Source organism: Poecilia formosa, unplaced genomic scaffold, assembly GCF_000485575.1.
Source record: "Poecilia formosa unplaced genomic scaffold, Poecilia_formosa-5.1.2 Scaffold598, whole genome shotgun sequence".
Classification (NCBI taxonomy): Eukaryota; Metazoa; Chordata; class Actinopteri; order Cyprinodontiformes; family Poeciliidae; genus Poecilia; species Poecilia formosa.
In genome coordinates, this window is record NW_006800537.1 from 129,029 (window position 1) to 143,633 (window position 14,605).

General features: G+C 42.6%; 2 protein-coding genes across 3 annotated transcripts in view; one reads left to right on the forward strand and one right to left on the reverse strand.

Moving 5' to 3' along the window:
• Positions 1 to 607: 607 nt before the first annotated feature.
• Positions 608 to 13,931, reverse strand: LOC103130006 (uncharacterized). The gene is made up of 3 exons (XM_007541277.2): positions 13,839 to 13,931; positions 4,300 to 4,366; positions 608 to 3,334 (listed from the first exon to the last, which is right to left on the reverse strand). The coding sequence occupies exons 2-3, from the start codon at positions 4,358 to 4,360 to the stop codon at positions 783 to 785; spliced, it is 2,613 nt and encodes an 870-aa protein (XP_007541339.1). The 5' UTR covers positions 4,361 to 4,366; positions 13,839 to 13,931; the 3' UTR covers positions 608 to 782.
• A 3-nt stretch (positions 13,932 to 13,934) lies between these two features.
• Positions 13,935 to 14,605, forward strand: part of fbxl6 (F-box and leucine-rich repeat protein 6) — a 28,011-nt gene continuing 27,340 nt past the window's right edge. For both annotated transcript variants that reach the window (XM_016665597.1, XM_007541275.2), the window contains exon 1: positions 13,935 to 14,019. The gene's annotated coding sequence lies outside the window, so the exon portion shown is untranslated. The remainder of the gene's footprint in view (positions 14,020 to 14,605) is intronic.

Genomic DNA, 14,605 nt, shown 5'->3' on the forward strand with positions numbered 1-14,605 from the left:
GAATATATTGTTTTAGTCGGTTCCATCCATCATCTTCCTCTTAGTCTGGGGTCGCAGGTCGGCAGCCAGGGAGACCCAGGTTTCCCCCAGCCTCCTGGTCCGGCTCCTCCAGGAATCCCAAGGCGTTCCCAGCAGGGGAACATCGTCCTGGTCTTCCTCTGGGTTTCCTCCCAGGTGGCCTGAATGCCTCGCCTGGCTCCTCAGTGAGGAGGAGCAGCAGCTCTACTCCGAGTTTCTGTCTCCAAGGGAGCCCAGACTCCCTGCAGCTGTGATCCGCTCCAGTGACACAGGAGCGGATCACAACAGAACCAACAGAACCACATACTGGATCCCAACAGCACCAAAATGATCCTACAAGGTCTTCCCACAACTTCTAAACGATTCCAACAGGTCTGTCCAGTCTTCTTGTTTTCATCCTTGTCTCAATCTACACTTCTAAAAATCGCTCTGTTGCTCTCCTGCTGTTCTAACTGCAGAGTAAGTTAGAAACAAACACCTTTAAGCTCTTAGCCTTCATTGCCCAATGAAAGCCCTTTACTTCCTGCAAATGTTTAACTTTCCTCAAAACATTTTATTGTTGTAAAGAATACCTAAACAAAATCAATAAAAAAAAATTTGAAAATGTTTATTTTGACACAGGAGAACAAGTTTGAACTACACATTGGGAACATTCCCAAATGTAAAGGTTTCATATCCTGAAATGTTTGCAGCGGCTCCATGCTAACATGGAGTGGCATCAAATTTCACATTTCCAACACAGAAAGTCTTTGTAGGGTTTCAGCTCAGCTGGTGATCCCGACCTCCGTTGAGGAAGAGTCTGGATTCGTTTCTCCGGACGGCAGCAGGCCGGCGGCGGCAGCTGGAGCTGCTTGGTCCTCCGCAGCGCGCCGGCCGGAGGGCCTCAGCTTGGTCTTCCTGGGCGCCAGCACCAGCGAGTATCCAGGTTTGACACGAGGGAGAGCAAATTTTAGCTTCAGCGCCATCTGGGTGGAGTTGAGGCAGTGATGGTCCAGGTGTGGGTTGGTGTTGTTCAGAACCATCTTCTGATACAGGATCTCGCAGCGAAGCCCTTCCCTTTTCTCCAGTCGCGACTTCCCATCAAAGCGCAGCAGCATCTTTTCAATGTCCTGCTGGGTTTTGCAGGGACCTCCATTTCTGGTCACTGTGGCGATAATGTAGTCCCTGTCCATGTTCTCCTCCTGCTCTTCCTCAGGGACTCTTCTGTAACCTTTTCTCGCCTGAGGGCTTTGTTCCTCTTTCTGGCTGAACTGGGAGCCGTTTCTGCTCCTCGAAGCTTCATCAGAGCTGTTGCCAGATATGCCCTCGTCTTCCTGCGAGCTGTCCAGCTGGCTCTTTGAGGAGTTCTTGGACAGCTTGTCCGGCCTTTTCTTCTTGTATGGATACGCATGGCCGAAGGGATACTCTGCCATCAAGACGGAGAACGTGCAGCTGACCAACTCCAAGCACACATCAGTGGAAGGGATCTGGGAAAACATTCCTCCAGGTAAAAAGTTCTTCAAGTGTTCCTCAGTGACGGCAGCAATCACTTTGATGGTCCTCTTCAGACAAGCTCGGATCAGGTCTCGGTTTGTGTGCCACTCGCCACAGAAGCTAAACACCCCGGTGAAGATTTTCTCTTGCAGCGGGAACTGCAGAAAGACATTGCTGTCCTCCTCCGGTGCCAGCAGCGTGGAGGGATCTTTGGACCAATCGATGAACCTTTGGTACAGACACAGCAGGAATTGACTGAAGAACGCATACTCTCCTCCGCTCTTCAGGAGCTGCCAATAGGGGCCGAGAATCTTGCAGTAAATTATGGCCACGACACACACGAAGCTCTGGATCATGGAGTCATTTGCGTCTGCTGCAACGCTCTCCAGGATGATGTTCGGACATGGGTCGTTGGCAATTGACAGCAGATCTGCAAAGAAGAGAGCCGTCTCCTTGTGATGGTGGATAAGACCTGCTGCTGCTTCAAAGTAGTTATTCAGTCTGTTTGATTGGTTTACAGCGAGTCTGGAGGGGTTTCCCTTCTCCTCACAGAATGCCACCCAATGCTTTCTGTAGTTCGGTTTCTCCGGGCTGATCGGGCTCAGGATATCACAGGCCATGTGGATGTAACGTGACGTGGCGCTTTCTGGCAAACTGACAAAGTTCTTGAACTTGGGAAGATTATCTCGGCCCAGTTTCACTCCTGTGGACAGGATGATCTCTTTCTCAAAGCTCATGATCTGTGCCTCCACCGCATCGTGCAGATCAACGAGGTAATTAGCGTTGTAGTTTAAAAACACCACCGGGTGCACGAGGGAAGTCTCCTTCCGGACACTGTTCACCTTTTTCTCAAACTCTTCCATGGCTGGATGCTCCTTGTAGGTGAGAGCGTAGTGATTCTTCAGCAGATCCAACGAAACGCTTTTACACGCTTCAGTTTTCCCGCCGTAAACGCTGGACAGCTTCTGGACGGACAGCATGGCGATGTCCAGCAGGGTCAGGGATTCTCCGCAGTCAGAGCTGGATGTCTTTCCGTCATCCTCGCCTCCCGCGTCAGCATTTCCTCTCTGCAGCGTGGTTCCTACTTCCTCCCTGCGTGCCTCAGGACCTTCGCCTTGGGAGATTTCTGAGCACTCGTCTTCTTCTTTGACTGTAACCCTTTCGTAATCTTCTCTTCTCAGGCGTTTCTTTACAAAAAATTTTGGTAATTTCTTCGGAACCAGTTCAAACGGACTCTGAAGCACTTTTTCAATGGCTGCATTCTTCCTGTGACTCCTCGTTTCATAGTTGCGACAGTAAATTTTCAGCTTCTTTATCCTGGACCGGAGGAGCTTGTATGCTTTCTGAATGGCCCCACTCTTACAGTACTCTGGGTTAAAGTTTCTTAGCCAGGAAACAATGACTACTGGGGAAATTTTTTCCCTGGCAACAAAGTTGCTCAACTCGACAATCAGTCCATTTGTGACTTCGATGGACCGTGCCCGCTCTGAGAAATCCCTGAGCTCCAGAAGATGCTGGCGCTCCACTCCGATACTGTCGCATATTGGGCCAACGAAGTTGAAGTTGACATCTGAATCCAGAAAGACAAACCTGGCTTCGATGCCCAGGCTCAGCGTTGTTGCAATGCCTCTTTCAATCAAACAGCGGAAGTCAGCTGACTGATGGGCGGGGAAGATCTTCTTCAGCCACTCTGTGATGGCGAGCCAGGGAAAATTATTGTCCTCCCTCAGGAGTCCAACTTGGATCATCAGTCTGTTCTTGCATGGCCCCTGGTTCAGGTCTAGTCCCTCCCCTGTTTGAGGACCAATGAAGTCTGCAATAAGCTTCCAGTAGTATTCGTCTCCTGGAAGCAGAAAAGTTGGACAGAGGTAAGAAAAATCATTCCTGGTGAAAAAAATTAAATAAGATTTTGGTAGAGCTGCTCAATATGCCATATATTACTACTTTATGGATGTGTGCAATGACCAATCATATTATTTGGATGCAACAATGGGCTGATTATAACATTTCAAACATTGTTGCCAACATTGTATTTGGTCATTGGATGGACTTTCATTGCTCACATTAGACCTGGGCGATAAAACGACGCTACGTGTCGTGATCGACACGTGATCAATAATGATAGAAATACATCTGATAGAATGCTGATAATCTCACTGAACTCAGACCCAGAACCGCACAGCATTCTGGGGGATGTAGGCAGAGGAAAGGCTACCTCACTCACTCGTTGGTTACCTAGCAACAACCTGTTGCTACAGAAAACGGCTCGGCAGGAAACAGACCTGCGGGAAACGGCTCGATGTTGACACCGAGCCGATAATATGAAGATAACAACGTGTGAGCGCAGCTCTCTGTGCGGCTCAGACAGGTGAGCAGTCCTGCAGGAGGAGAAACAGCAGAGACGCTCTGCTAGCTCAGCTAACTAGGTAGCATCCGTTAGGATTGTGGGAAAAGAAGGAATTTGTCAAGAGAAATGTAGGCAATCTATGAAACCTGAACTGTATGCACAGAATGTCGGTGAATGTGGGAGCAGCTTGAGGTTTCGCCACCGCCTCTGATAACTTCTGAGAAATAAAAACGTTCGGGCTGAAAAGAGATCATGACAGCTCAGAAACTATGGATAAGAGGAAAGGACATGTCACACGTTTGGTGCTGCAACAGCAAACAGAGCCCAAAGAAAAGTCCTGAATGATTTTCAGAAAGCCTGGAGAAGATCAGGACCTTCCTGTTGTCCTCGACCTTGGAGATAACAGGAAGGTCAAGCAGCTTGGAGGGAGAAATGAGGTTTGATCAGACGATCAGACTTACTCAGATTAGCATCATTTACTACCGCTTTCCCATGGAGGGAAAAGTCCTGACCTTCCTCCATGTTATCCTGAAAGAAAACACAGACATTATTCAAAGCCATAGGACAACACAGTCTAGGAAGAAATGTCTATGTTGCTGGGAGAAAATGTCAGCAGAAGCTGCAGCCACCAGCTGGCATTCAGCCATATTGGAGGTTTACTGCAGGTACCACTGGCTTATTTTGGGGTGGCAGAGTAAACAAACCTTTATGCAACATTTCAAATAAAATAACCGTTTATTAATACAAAATAAAAAAAGGATATAAGCAATGACATGTCTAAAATGTTGTGTAATTATCCTCTAATTTGCATAAACCAGAGGTTCCCAAACTGTGGGTCATTGCAGGGGGGGCGCGGGAAGCCGTCTGGATGAAAAAAAAAAAAACATGACACTGTATGCGCTGGGTTTTTACCTTAGAATGGCCAACTCTCTGTTATTCCTATGTCAATTTGATACAGTAGAGGCTTCCACACTTCCCATATCTGTGTCCTCTGTCACTTTTATCAGCAGTTAAAACTGTTTAATCCGTTGTTAACATGTTGTAACCTGTTTTTCCGAGCCGCCTTTAAACGCAACATGCTCGCGCTGGGTTTCCACCTGTGAAGGAGACCTGCTGCTGCTGGGCGGAGCTACATAGGTTTGTGTTAGAATCACGGCAGCAAACCAGCAAAACGCAAAGAACTTTTCACAGTTTTTCCCTCCAAACTAACCGACTGAGTTGAGTAAAGCTGCTGGATGCAGGTAATGTTAGCTAAAAGGTGACTAGCTAATATCAATACAGAACCTTAAGCTTAACAAGTACCTTGTAGGCTACCGATGTTGGTGTCTACTTTTGGTTACTACATTCATTTTGCCCCCAAAAAAGTCGATGCCCCCCTGCCCCCGTGTCGTTTCAACCAGACAGCCATTTGTAATCCATGGGGGGGGGGGCAGAAAATGTTTGGAAACCACTGGCATAAACATTAGCTCATCTGCTGCAGAAAACTAGGAATCCAATGTTTCCAATTGCTAAAGTCTATTTCTTTAAATGTAAAATCAATCTACTCAAGTAAGAGTAGCAATAATAACATTACTCAATAAACAGTGTAATAAAACTCCTGTAATAACACGAGGCTGAAGTTGGTTTCTGATTCGGGAAATGGCTAAAGGCCAATTCCACCTAATTTTTCACTACTTTCAGCATATTTTATCTACTTTATTTAAAAAACTACAACATTGAGACTCTTCAAACCTGGACTGGATTAATCTGCTCTAATAGCAGAATATTTAAAACCAACTTTGTGATTTGTGAAACTTTTACCTGATTTGCGAAACTTCAATACAAGGCAGTTTCAGCTAATTTTTCACTACCTTCAGCATCTTTATGAGAGAAAACAAAAAGCTAACAGTAAAATAATGAAAATTTCAGAGAAGGAGCAGTTCAGTTCTTATGTGGTCGAGATGCAAAAAGAGACCTGGAGTCACCCCTTCTCGAAGTTTCACAAATCTCATAAAGGTTTCACAAATCTCACACATGGTTTTAAATGTTTTGCTATGAGTTGAGAATAACCTAGTCCAGGTTTGAAAAGTTTAGGTGTTGTAGTTCAGGAGCTGCAGCAGTAGCTAGCGCTCAAGTTGCGTTTAAAGGCAGCTTGGAAAAACACGTTGTGAAGCGTTAAAGATGGATAAAACTTTGTAAGGTGAAAAAAGCGCGGGAGACAGAATGAACGGGAGCCCCTCCTGTATCAAACAGAGATAGAAATAACAGAAAGTTAACCACTCAGAGGTAAAAACAAACAAAACAAAAACAATAGCTCCCAGTCCAGAGGGGGCACGGCTGGTTCTGTGGACAGGCAGTTCTCTGGCCTCATGGCAGGGGGCGCTCATGATCCCAGACATTGTGACTAGGGAGCTGTAGAGTAAGAGACAGTAACAGCGAGCCAGCTAGCCATACAGTAAAGGGCAGCGATATAATTATAGTTTTGTCTTCATATCACAGCAATCACTTATTAATAATCGCAAAATAAACATTAAACCTAAAGCCATGCTACTGCAGCAGACTGAATGTTCTGCTCTTTGCAGTGAGGTTCATAGCTGGTGAGGCACCGACTTAATCATAATCAGATTTACAAATATAGACCCCCTATAACCCTACATGTTATTGTTTGCATAAGGAAATTTCGCGTGTGCGGACAACATTGAAGGGCAGAAAGACTATTATTCTACATGCCGTCCACAGCCGCGCTGCCGCTGTACAATGATTCCGTTAACTCAATCAAACTTGGACGTAGATATTATTAATTTCGTGCTGTGCTCGTCAGCAAAGGGAGGAACCGTTAAAGTACAACTCAAAACCACGTCTTTCTCGGTCTCTGTATCAGCGCACACAGACTCGTTGCCATAGCAACTGACAAGAACGCCACAAAAAAAAAAATCACTAAACTATTTCCCACAAAGAGCCAGTGACGTAGTGACGTGAGGTCAGGGGAGGAAGGTGAGGCAGAGCCTCACCTGTTATCATGGAATAATATAATGACAGGATAATTTATATTGCTATTTTCACCCTGTGGTTTGTATTATAAAGTACTTATTTTTCATTTAGCTTAACCAATTTTGATTATTTTTTCTTCAGAATTGCTGAATTTTCGCATTTTCCCATTCAAATGCTCTGAAGCGAAGCAGGTGAGGCAGCAGGAAGCTGAGCCTCACCTGGACTGATCAACCTCTCTAACTGCACTGGCTGCCATTCTATGGGAGCAGGTTCTCCTGTCTGTATCGTGAACAAAATGGTTAAAAAACATTTAATATATGGACTGATTTTCCATAATTTAGCTTATGTATATAATGTACAGGCCTCTCCAAATTGTCCCTAGGTGTGAGTGTGTGTGTATGGTTGTTTGTCCTGTCTGTCTCTGTGTTGCCCTGCGACAGACTGGCGACCTGTCCAGGGTGACCCCGCCTCTCGCCCGGAACGTTAGCTGGAGAGGCACCAGCAGCCCTCCCGACCCCAAAAAGGGACAAAGGTGTAAAGAAAATGGACGGATGGATGGATATAATGTACAGTGTTTGTTGTCACCAGCTCTGTGTGTAATGTGTTTTGTTACAAAAATAGAGAACAGATACGAGGTGAGGCAGGCAGTTCTCTTGCCTCATGGCAAGGGGGCGCTCATGATCCCAGACATTGTGACTCCACAACTGCAGAGTAAGAGACATTAACAGCGAGCTAGCCATACAGTAAATAAGTGAAGCTACACGCAACGAGTCTACGTGCAGCTTGGCCGATACAGAGAGAGAAAGGTGGTTTTGAGTTGTACTTCAGGGGTTTTCCCTTTGCTGTGCAGCATAGCACTAAATTATTAATATCTGTATTTCCAAGTTTGATTGAGTTAACAGAGTTATTCCACCATGGCAGCGCGGCTATGGATGACATGTGAAAGTATATCTTTCTGCCCTTCAATGTTGTCCACATGCGAGAAATTTCCGTATGTAAACAATAACATGCAGGGGGTCTTATGATTTTGATTAAGTCAGAGCCTCACCAGCCATGAACCTCACCGCACGTCACTGAGCTTACCGTAATCTCCACGAAATAAAACGGACGGAATTTCCACAGGGAATGATGTATCGGTAAGAAAGCTGCTGAGTATGCAACTTGACATCTGCATGCGGATTGATGGGGAGCACAGATAGTCAGAACAGCGCAGGATCTCGAGAAAATAAGTCGAGATTTTTTTTTTTTTTCTCCATGTCCCCTTAGGTGACCAGACGTCCCCGATTTCCGGGGACAGTCCCCGTTTTAGGTGACCTGTTCCCGGCTGAAGCCATTCCAGGAAAAGTCCCCGATTTCAGCGTTTTATGAATGAGAAAAAATGTTTCCTATAGGTCGTTATTACGGTAGCCGGAGACTCCATATGGCAGGCAGTAGAAAGCGCGAGCGAGCGTGTTGCGCGCAACAACAGCAGTTACGGTAACTGTTCGCGCTACTGTTACCGTTACAGAGAAGGAGAAGAGCAGCAGTATGGAGCTAAAACTGTCTCATGATTCACAAAAGCAAAAGATCCACAAATGCACAGGACAAGATTTACACTTAGCTCCTTCTGGCCTGTGTGAATTTCAAGACTCTCCTGATGTCTCAAAATTCAGTTTTTTTTTTATAAATGATCTATTTGATTGGGTGATCAGCAACCAATTAGATAGCTTCCTTGTTTCAGCCAATCATATGAACGGAGCCCCACGTCGGGGTAACCTATTTTTCAGCCAATCACATTAACCCATTCTAACAACGCTGTAGCTTTGACGAAGCACCGACAGTTTAGTCCTCAGCCTGGCTTCTGGCAGCGACAGAGGAGCGGAAAGTGAAATATCTAATATATTAGCTATTTATCTCCATATTATCGTTATTAATGTTAATCGATTTACTTGTGCAACTATCATCACAAGCTGGCGATCTTCAGCACACCTAACTCCTTTATTAGCGCATCAGCAGAGCTCTGGTGACTAAGCTATGCTACCGACCTATGCTAGCACTGCTGCATGCTAATAGCATCAGGCTAGCGTCTTTTTACATAGTTGAATTTATTCAAGATAATAATAGGCTTAGTATATTATGAATTCTTATAAAGCTCTGGTCCTTAAATGATAAATTATCATAGTGTAACAGGTGGAACCACTAGGTGTCGCTCCCTCCACACCCGGAGCTCCCATAAAAGGGAAGCTGGCAGGCTGGTGGCCAACTGTCAATTTCCTGTGTGTTCGACCAGGTGTGTGTTGGCCCACGCGTTCCACTGTTTGTTTTGTTTTGTGGTAAGGAGGAAAACTCTTAATTTGATCATTTTAAGTCAGTGCTGACGGGGTGTTTTTATAGGGCCACACTGTCATTATTGATGATCCGGCGGTAGCATCACCTGGGCGTGTGGCTGTTCGAGGCTGCAGGTAGGCTTTGTATATTTTTTAACTGGATTGGATTGAATTGTATGGTTTTGTTTTTTTATATTGTTTTTATATGATAGGGCTGTGCCAGATCTGTTAAATTGACCTTAGTCTTGGTATGGTAAGTCAGAGAGGGCTGGTTTGTGCGATACAGGTATGTAGTGTTCTTAATGTTTTTTAGATTGGTTTAATTGCAGTGATTTAATAAACGTGGTCATTTTTGTTTTTTGCAGTTGTCGCTGCACCCTGCTGTTCTTTTAGAGTCCGATTTTCTGTTTTTCTTTTTTATTTATTTTGTTTTTATCATTGTTTTTTGGGTCACTTCTTGCAAATACACACCCTGTTATTTTGTAATAATAAATATTGTTAATTTCATGCTGGCTGTTTATTGCACTTCGGCTACAAGTGGCTGTAACATTTGGCGTTGTTGGCAGGATTGACAGTTGGCCACCAGCCTGCCAGCTTCCCTTTTATGGGAGCTCAGGGTGTGGAGGGAGCGACACCTAGTGGTTCCACCTGTTACAATAGCAGTGTAATAATTCACTTAAGGCACGCTTTTCAGAAACACAGTGATTTTTTTAACTGATCATACAAAGCAGAATACGCAAACATATGTATCCATTTCCAAAATACACATCGATGTGCATTACTTTAATTTTATTGTTAGCGGGAGCTGGCCTTTACTGCTTTATTGTCAATCGGTGATGTTTCGTCTTTGCTCTGCGGTGATTGTGAGTCTTTGACATTATCAGTAATGCCCACTAATTCTCACTGAGAAAAAAATAAATACATTTTAGAAAACTGGTGGATGATAATTCATACATTGTTTATGCAATATATTTGGGTTCTTGTCTAACACTTTACATGAAGGAGCGATCTGAACACCGATGTTGACCCTTTGGTTATTTTTAATGGTAACCTAGATAATAACCAAACGTCACAACCTTACATGCGCTGGTGGGTATTAGTATAACCCCACAAACTAGAACCAGCATCAATACATAATAAATATGAATATATTACAGTTTATATTTCATTGTATTTAAAAAAAATCAACATTATAAACTAGGAGGTAGCACAGTTATTCTGAAGTGTAGCAGGTTGATCCGTCTTATAATTGAAAGCCATGTTTAAACAGCAGCATTGATGATGTCATCATAACTGGATTTGTTTAAGTATGCATATGAATTTGAGACAATCATTACTTCAGATTTTTTAAAAGATCTACTTCTATATACATGTTTGTGGATTAATCGGTACAATTTTTCTCTTGCATAGTGTCACCAGATGTGCTGTGTGACCCGGTGAAGGTGCAGCCGCTTCCAGACCTGCAGGACTTAAACCAGGACTTGGTGAATCTGAAGCTCTCAGCTCCAGGCGTTCTGGTTTGGACTTGTTAGGGTCACCTGTCATCATTTTCCAGTCTCTTCTGAAATAAAATCACTTAAACATTCATTACTTCTGAAGCTCATTGATTCTCAGGCATTACCTACATCTGCTGAGTCAGGAGAATGACTTCCTGTTTTTAATATGCTAAGTTTCTGATATGGGTGCTGGTTCTGTAGCTTTTTTTAACTCCTCATCTAGCACTGGGCTCCTAAACTCCAGAACTCGGGGCCCGGCATCCTGCGACTTGTAGATGTGTCCCTGCTCCAACACACCGACTCTAAAGCTGAATCACTTCCTCGGTGCAGTCGGTTCTCCATGGTAACGGCCTCATTACTCGACTCAGGTGTGTTGAAGCAGAAACCCGTCTACAGCTGCAGGACTCCAGCCGTCCAGGCCTGGATTTGAGGATCATTGGTTCGTAGTTTACTTTTGTGAAGTCATCAGCTGCAACAAGCTTGAACTGCACAAAGATAATCTCTGTCCTAATCAAAGTCACTGACGTAGTTTGGATAGAGCAGTGGGCTGATAGAGAAGGCTGGTTCTGTTCTGGAGATAATGGTGAGAAGAATGATTCTTCATAAACTGAAGACGGTTACAGACAACCCTGAGCCCTCATAAGACTGAGTAAACAGAGTGTCTTCAGTCAGAGGCTTCTTCAGATTCGCTGTAATACAGACTGCACCAGAGATCTTTCCTGCCAACAGTCATCACCATCTACAATAACTCTTTGAAGAGTCTGAATTAATGAGCTCCAGCAGAAGGAGCTCGTAAGTGTGGATCTCGTCCTGTGCATTTGTGGATCTTTTGCATTTGTGAATTATGAGACAGTTTTAGCTCCATACAGCTGAGCCAACCGCCAATAAAAATCAAGAAGAGCAGAGCGTGCTGTGGAGCTGACCTGATGCGCTATATGTGAATCAACATGTTTTGTTTGAACTGGGCTAATCGTTGCCATCATAAACCTTTGGTTCACGGTAAAATAAAACTAAGCTTTTCTTAACAAACACAAGATGAGAGCACAATGAGCAGCTACAGAATTAGTCAGAGTGAGAGAAATAGTAACTGGATGGTTAAAATAAACTCATTGTAAATAAATATGTTTTGGAATTAACTGGTAATCATGGGGTTGTATTTTCAAAGATAGATATGAGTTTGGGCGTATTGAAGTTTCTCACAATACATGGAGTCACTCAATGACAGGAAAACTGAATTAAGAAGAACATGGACTGAAAGTGCTGAGGATGGAGAGATAGTTTCTTCTGTTCGTTTAGCTCTTTTTTTTGCTAAATATGGCATTTTTAACATTTCATCAGCTGATGAAAAAGGTTAATATTTATACTAAGATTTTACTAGGATGAATCCAGCTCCTCATCTCAAAATAACCAATTTCTAAAAGAAAACAAATCTAATTTTGTTTATTAAATTGTACATTTTCAGTATGTTATAAACATTCTAATGTTTTGAGGAGATTGTGATGATATTATGTCTCTGAGAATAGTGGCAGACTGATAAAAGATGAGACGGGAGGAAGATAGTCTGATAAACTGAAAGAATGAAGAAAACTGACAAAGCTGAAGAGAAGAAATGTAAACATATTATTATTTAATTGTGTCTTATATGTTGTATTTTAAGTGTTTCTCAGTTTTTCACAGAATCTTTTCTGCTCTTGTTCTATCCAGACCTCTATGATCATGTGGCTGATGGATCTTCAGACCGAGGAGGGTTTGCAGATCCAAAGATCAGCTTCCTGACCAGAGTTCACTCATCTCAAACACACACAATGTCCTTGCATATCAGCTACATAACTTTATATACAGACCTCATGTATTTATGGACACTTATGTGTCCATTCATGCACAACATTCAATTGTGGCCAAAGTTGTTGGTACCTTTAGTTAATGAGTAAAAAAACCACAATGGTCACTGAAACAACCTGAAACTGACTAAAGTAATAAATCAAAATTTACTGAAAATTAACCAATAAAAATCAGACACTGTTTTTAATTAAGGTTCAACAGAATAATAAAATGACACACCAAGATGACTACAGTTGCACAGATTATTCTGAAACTTAAGGTCCACAGGACTGGAGCCAATCTGCCTGGCTGCGTCCGCACGAAGAAAATGGACAAATTCAAGATGGTCACTAAAAGTCCAGAACAACCAAGTCCAGAAAGTAAAGGTGAACTCCAAGGTCAAGACGGACTTCATGTGAGACCAAGGAGGAAAGAAAATCATTAAAAAGTGAAGCTGGAATTTACTACAAAGGCCTTTAGACAGATGAGACAAAAGGTGCATCAGCTCTATGGTCACAGACACAAAAATGCTAATAAGTTTTAGCTACCATTATTTTAACTGAGACAATTTAAAAGCAGTGTCTGACTTTCATTAATTTGTTAGTAAACAATTTTTTACTAGTTTTGTCAGTTTCAAGTTATTTCTGTTACCACTGTGGGCCTTTTGTTCATTAACAGAGGTACCAACTATGTTATTCATGTGTATGCATGCTCACTTACGAAATATGTACAAAATTTCTCCCCATATTTCCAGTTTTAATTTTCTATTGCTGCTATTACTTTTATTATTATTAATAGTAATATTACCACTGTGTGAAGAGACACGTTCCTGCTTTTATATTTGATTTTTAATGTTTAAATGTTAATAAATATGTAAACTTATCTCTCCCAGTTTCTTCATTTTAGTTTGATAAATGTGCTCCTTCTATAACGCCGAGTGAGAAATGTCCCCAGATTTAGTCTTGGAAATTTGGTCACCTATATAAGTTCAGTCCATTTACCATTTACTTACGGGGCTCCATACTTTTCGCTTGTGTAAAATCCAAGCCTGGAAAATTACAAAAACTCAATTCTTGTTTTTAGAGCTATTCCTCTTTCCAACATTTGGAACTTAATTTTATTTTCTCATTCACTTACACGAAAGATGAAAATGTCATTAAGATGTTTAAACCAGGATAATTAAACAACAGACTGAACTGTACCGCTGTTCTGCTGGAATGCCTCCCCGCAGGACCATGAGTTAGCGCCGAGGAGCAACAGCTACTGTTAGCAGCACTTTAACTGGAACAAACTCAGCTAACTTAAGCCACGTAAAGCCGATTTCGCAGACAGGCCGTTATATTTAATTTGCCAATGAATAATTGCAGATTTTAAAGAAGTGGAAATAAACTTTGACGAAAAACTCACCCTGTAATCAGCCCAACTCGACTTGCTGCTGGAAAAAAAAAAAAAAAAAAAGATCGGTGCTGCTCCGTGATTGGTCAGATTCGCCTAAAGGCGGGCGGTTGTTAAGGCCTTGACCAATCAGAATAGAAAGGCGGAATGCATCCTGGATCTGATGCCGCTTTTAGAGCTAGTATCAGAGAAGGTGACGTAAATGCTTGCTTTTTCTCTTCAATAAGCGGCTTGTGTTGTATATAGTACCTGCCGGAATATGAACGGCTTCCGGTCCGTGTCGCCCTGATATATATTGTACAGCGTTATTTTGTTCAGTTATCGTAGTTAGCTGATGCTAGTTAGCAGGTGCTAGTTAGCCAATGCTAAGCTTCGGGTCGTAAACAATCAACATGCGCGCGCAGCTTCATTGGACGTGAAAGGAAGGAAAAAACGAGTCTTAAAACATTCGAAATAAACCAGAAAAAGTATAAATTTATGATATGAGGACAGCTTTAAACTCAGGAACTTTAACCCAACTGGAAAGATTATTTTAGGTTCTGCAAACAACATAAATATTCAATAAAAATCACCAAATATGAAAGCCCCAAAGAATAAACACACAGTATTTCTGGCAAAAATAATCATGAACGTGACATTAACTCAACTTTCCACAATTTAAAACGTTTTTTTTTTTTTTTTTTTTTTTACCAAAGTGACTAAGAAAGCACAAGTGGGAATCATATTTGACATGTTCACTAAATGATTTTGTAAAATTACAGAAGCTGACTACTACAAAA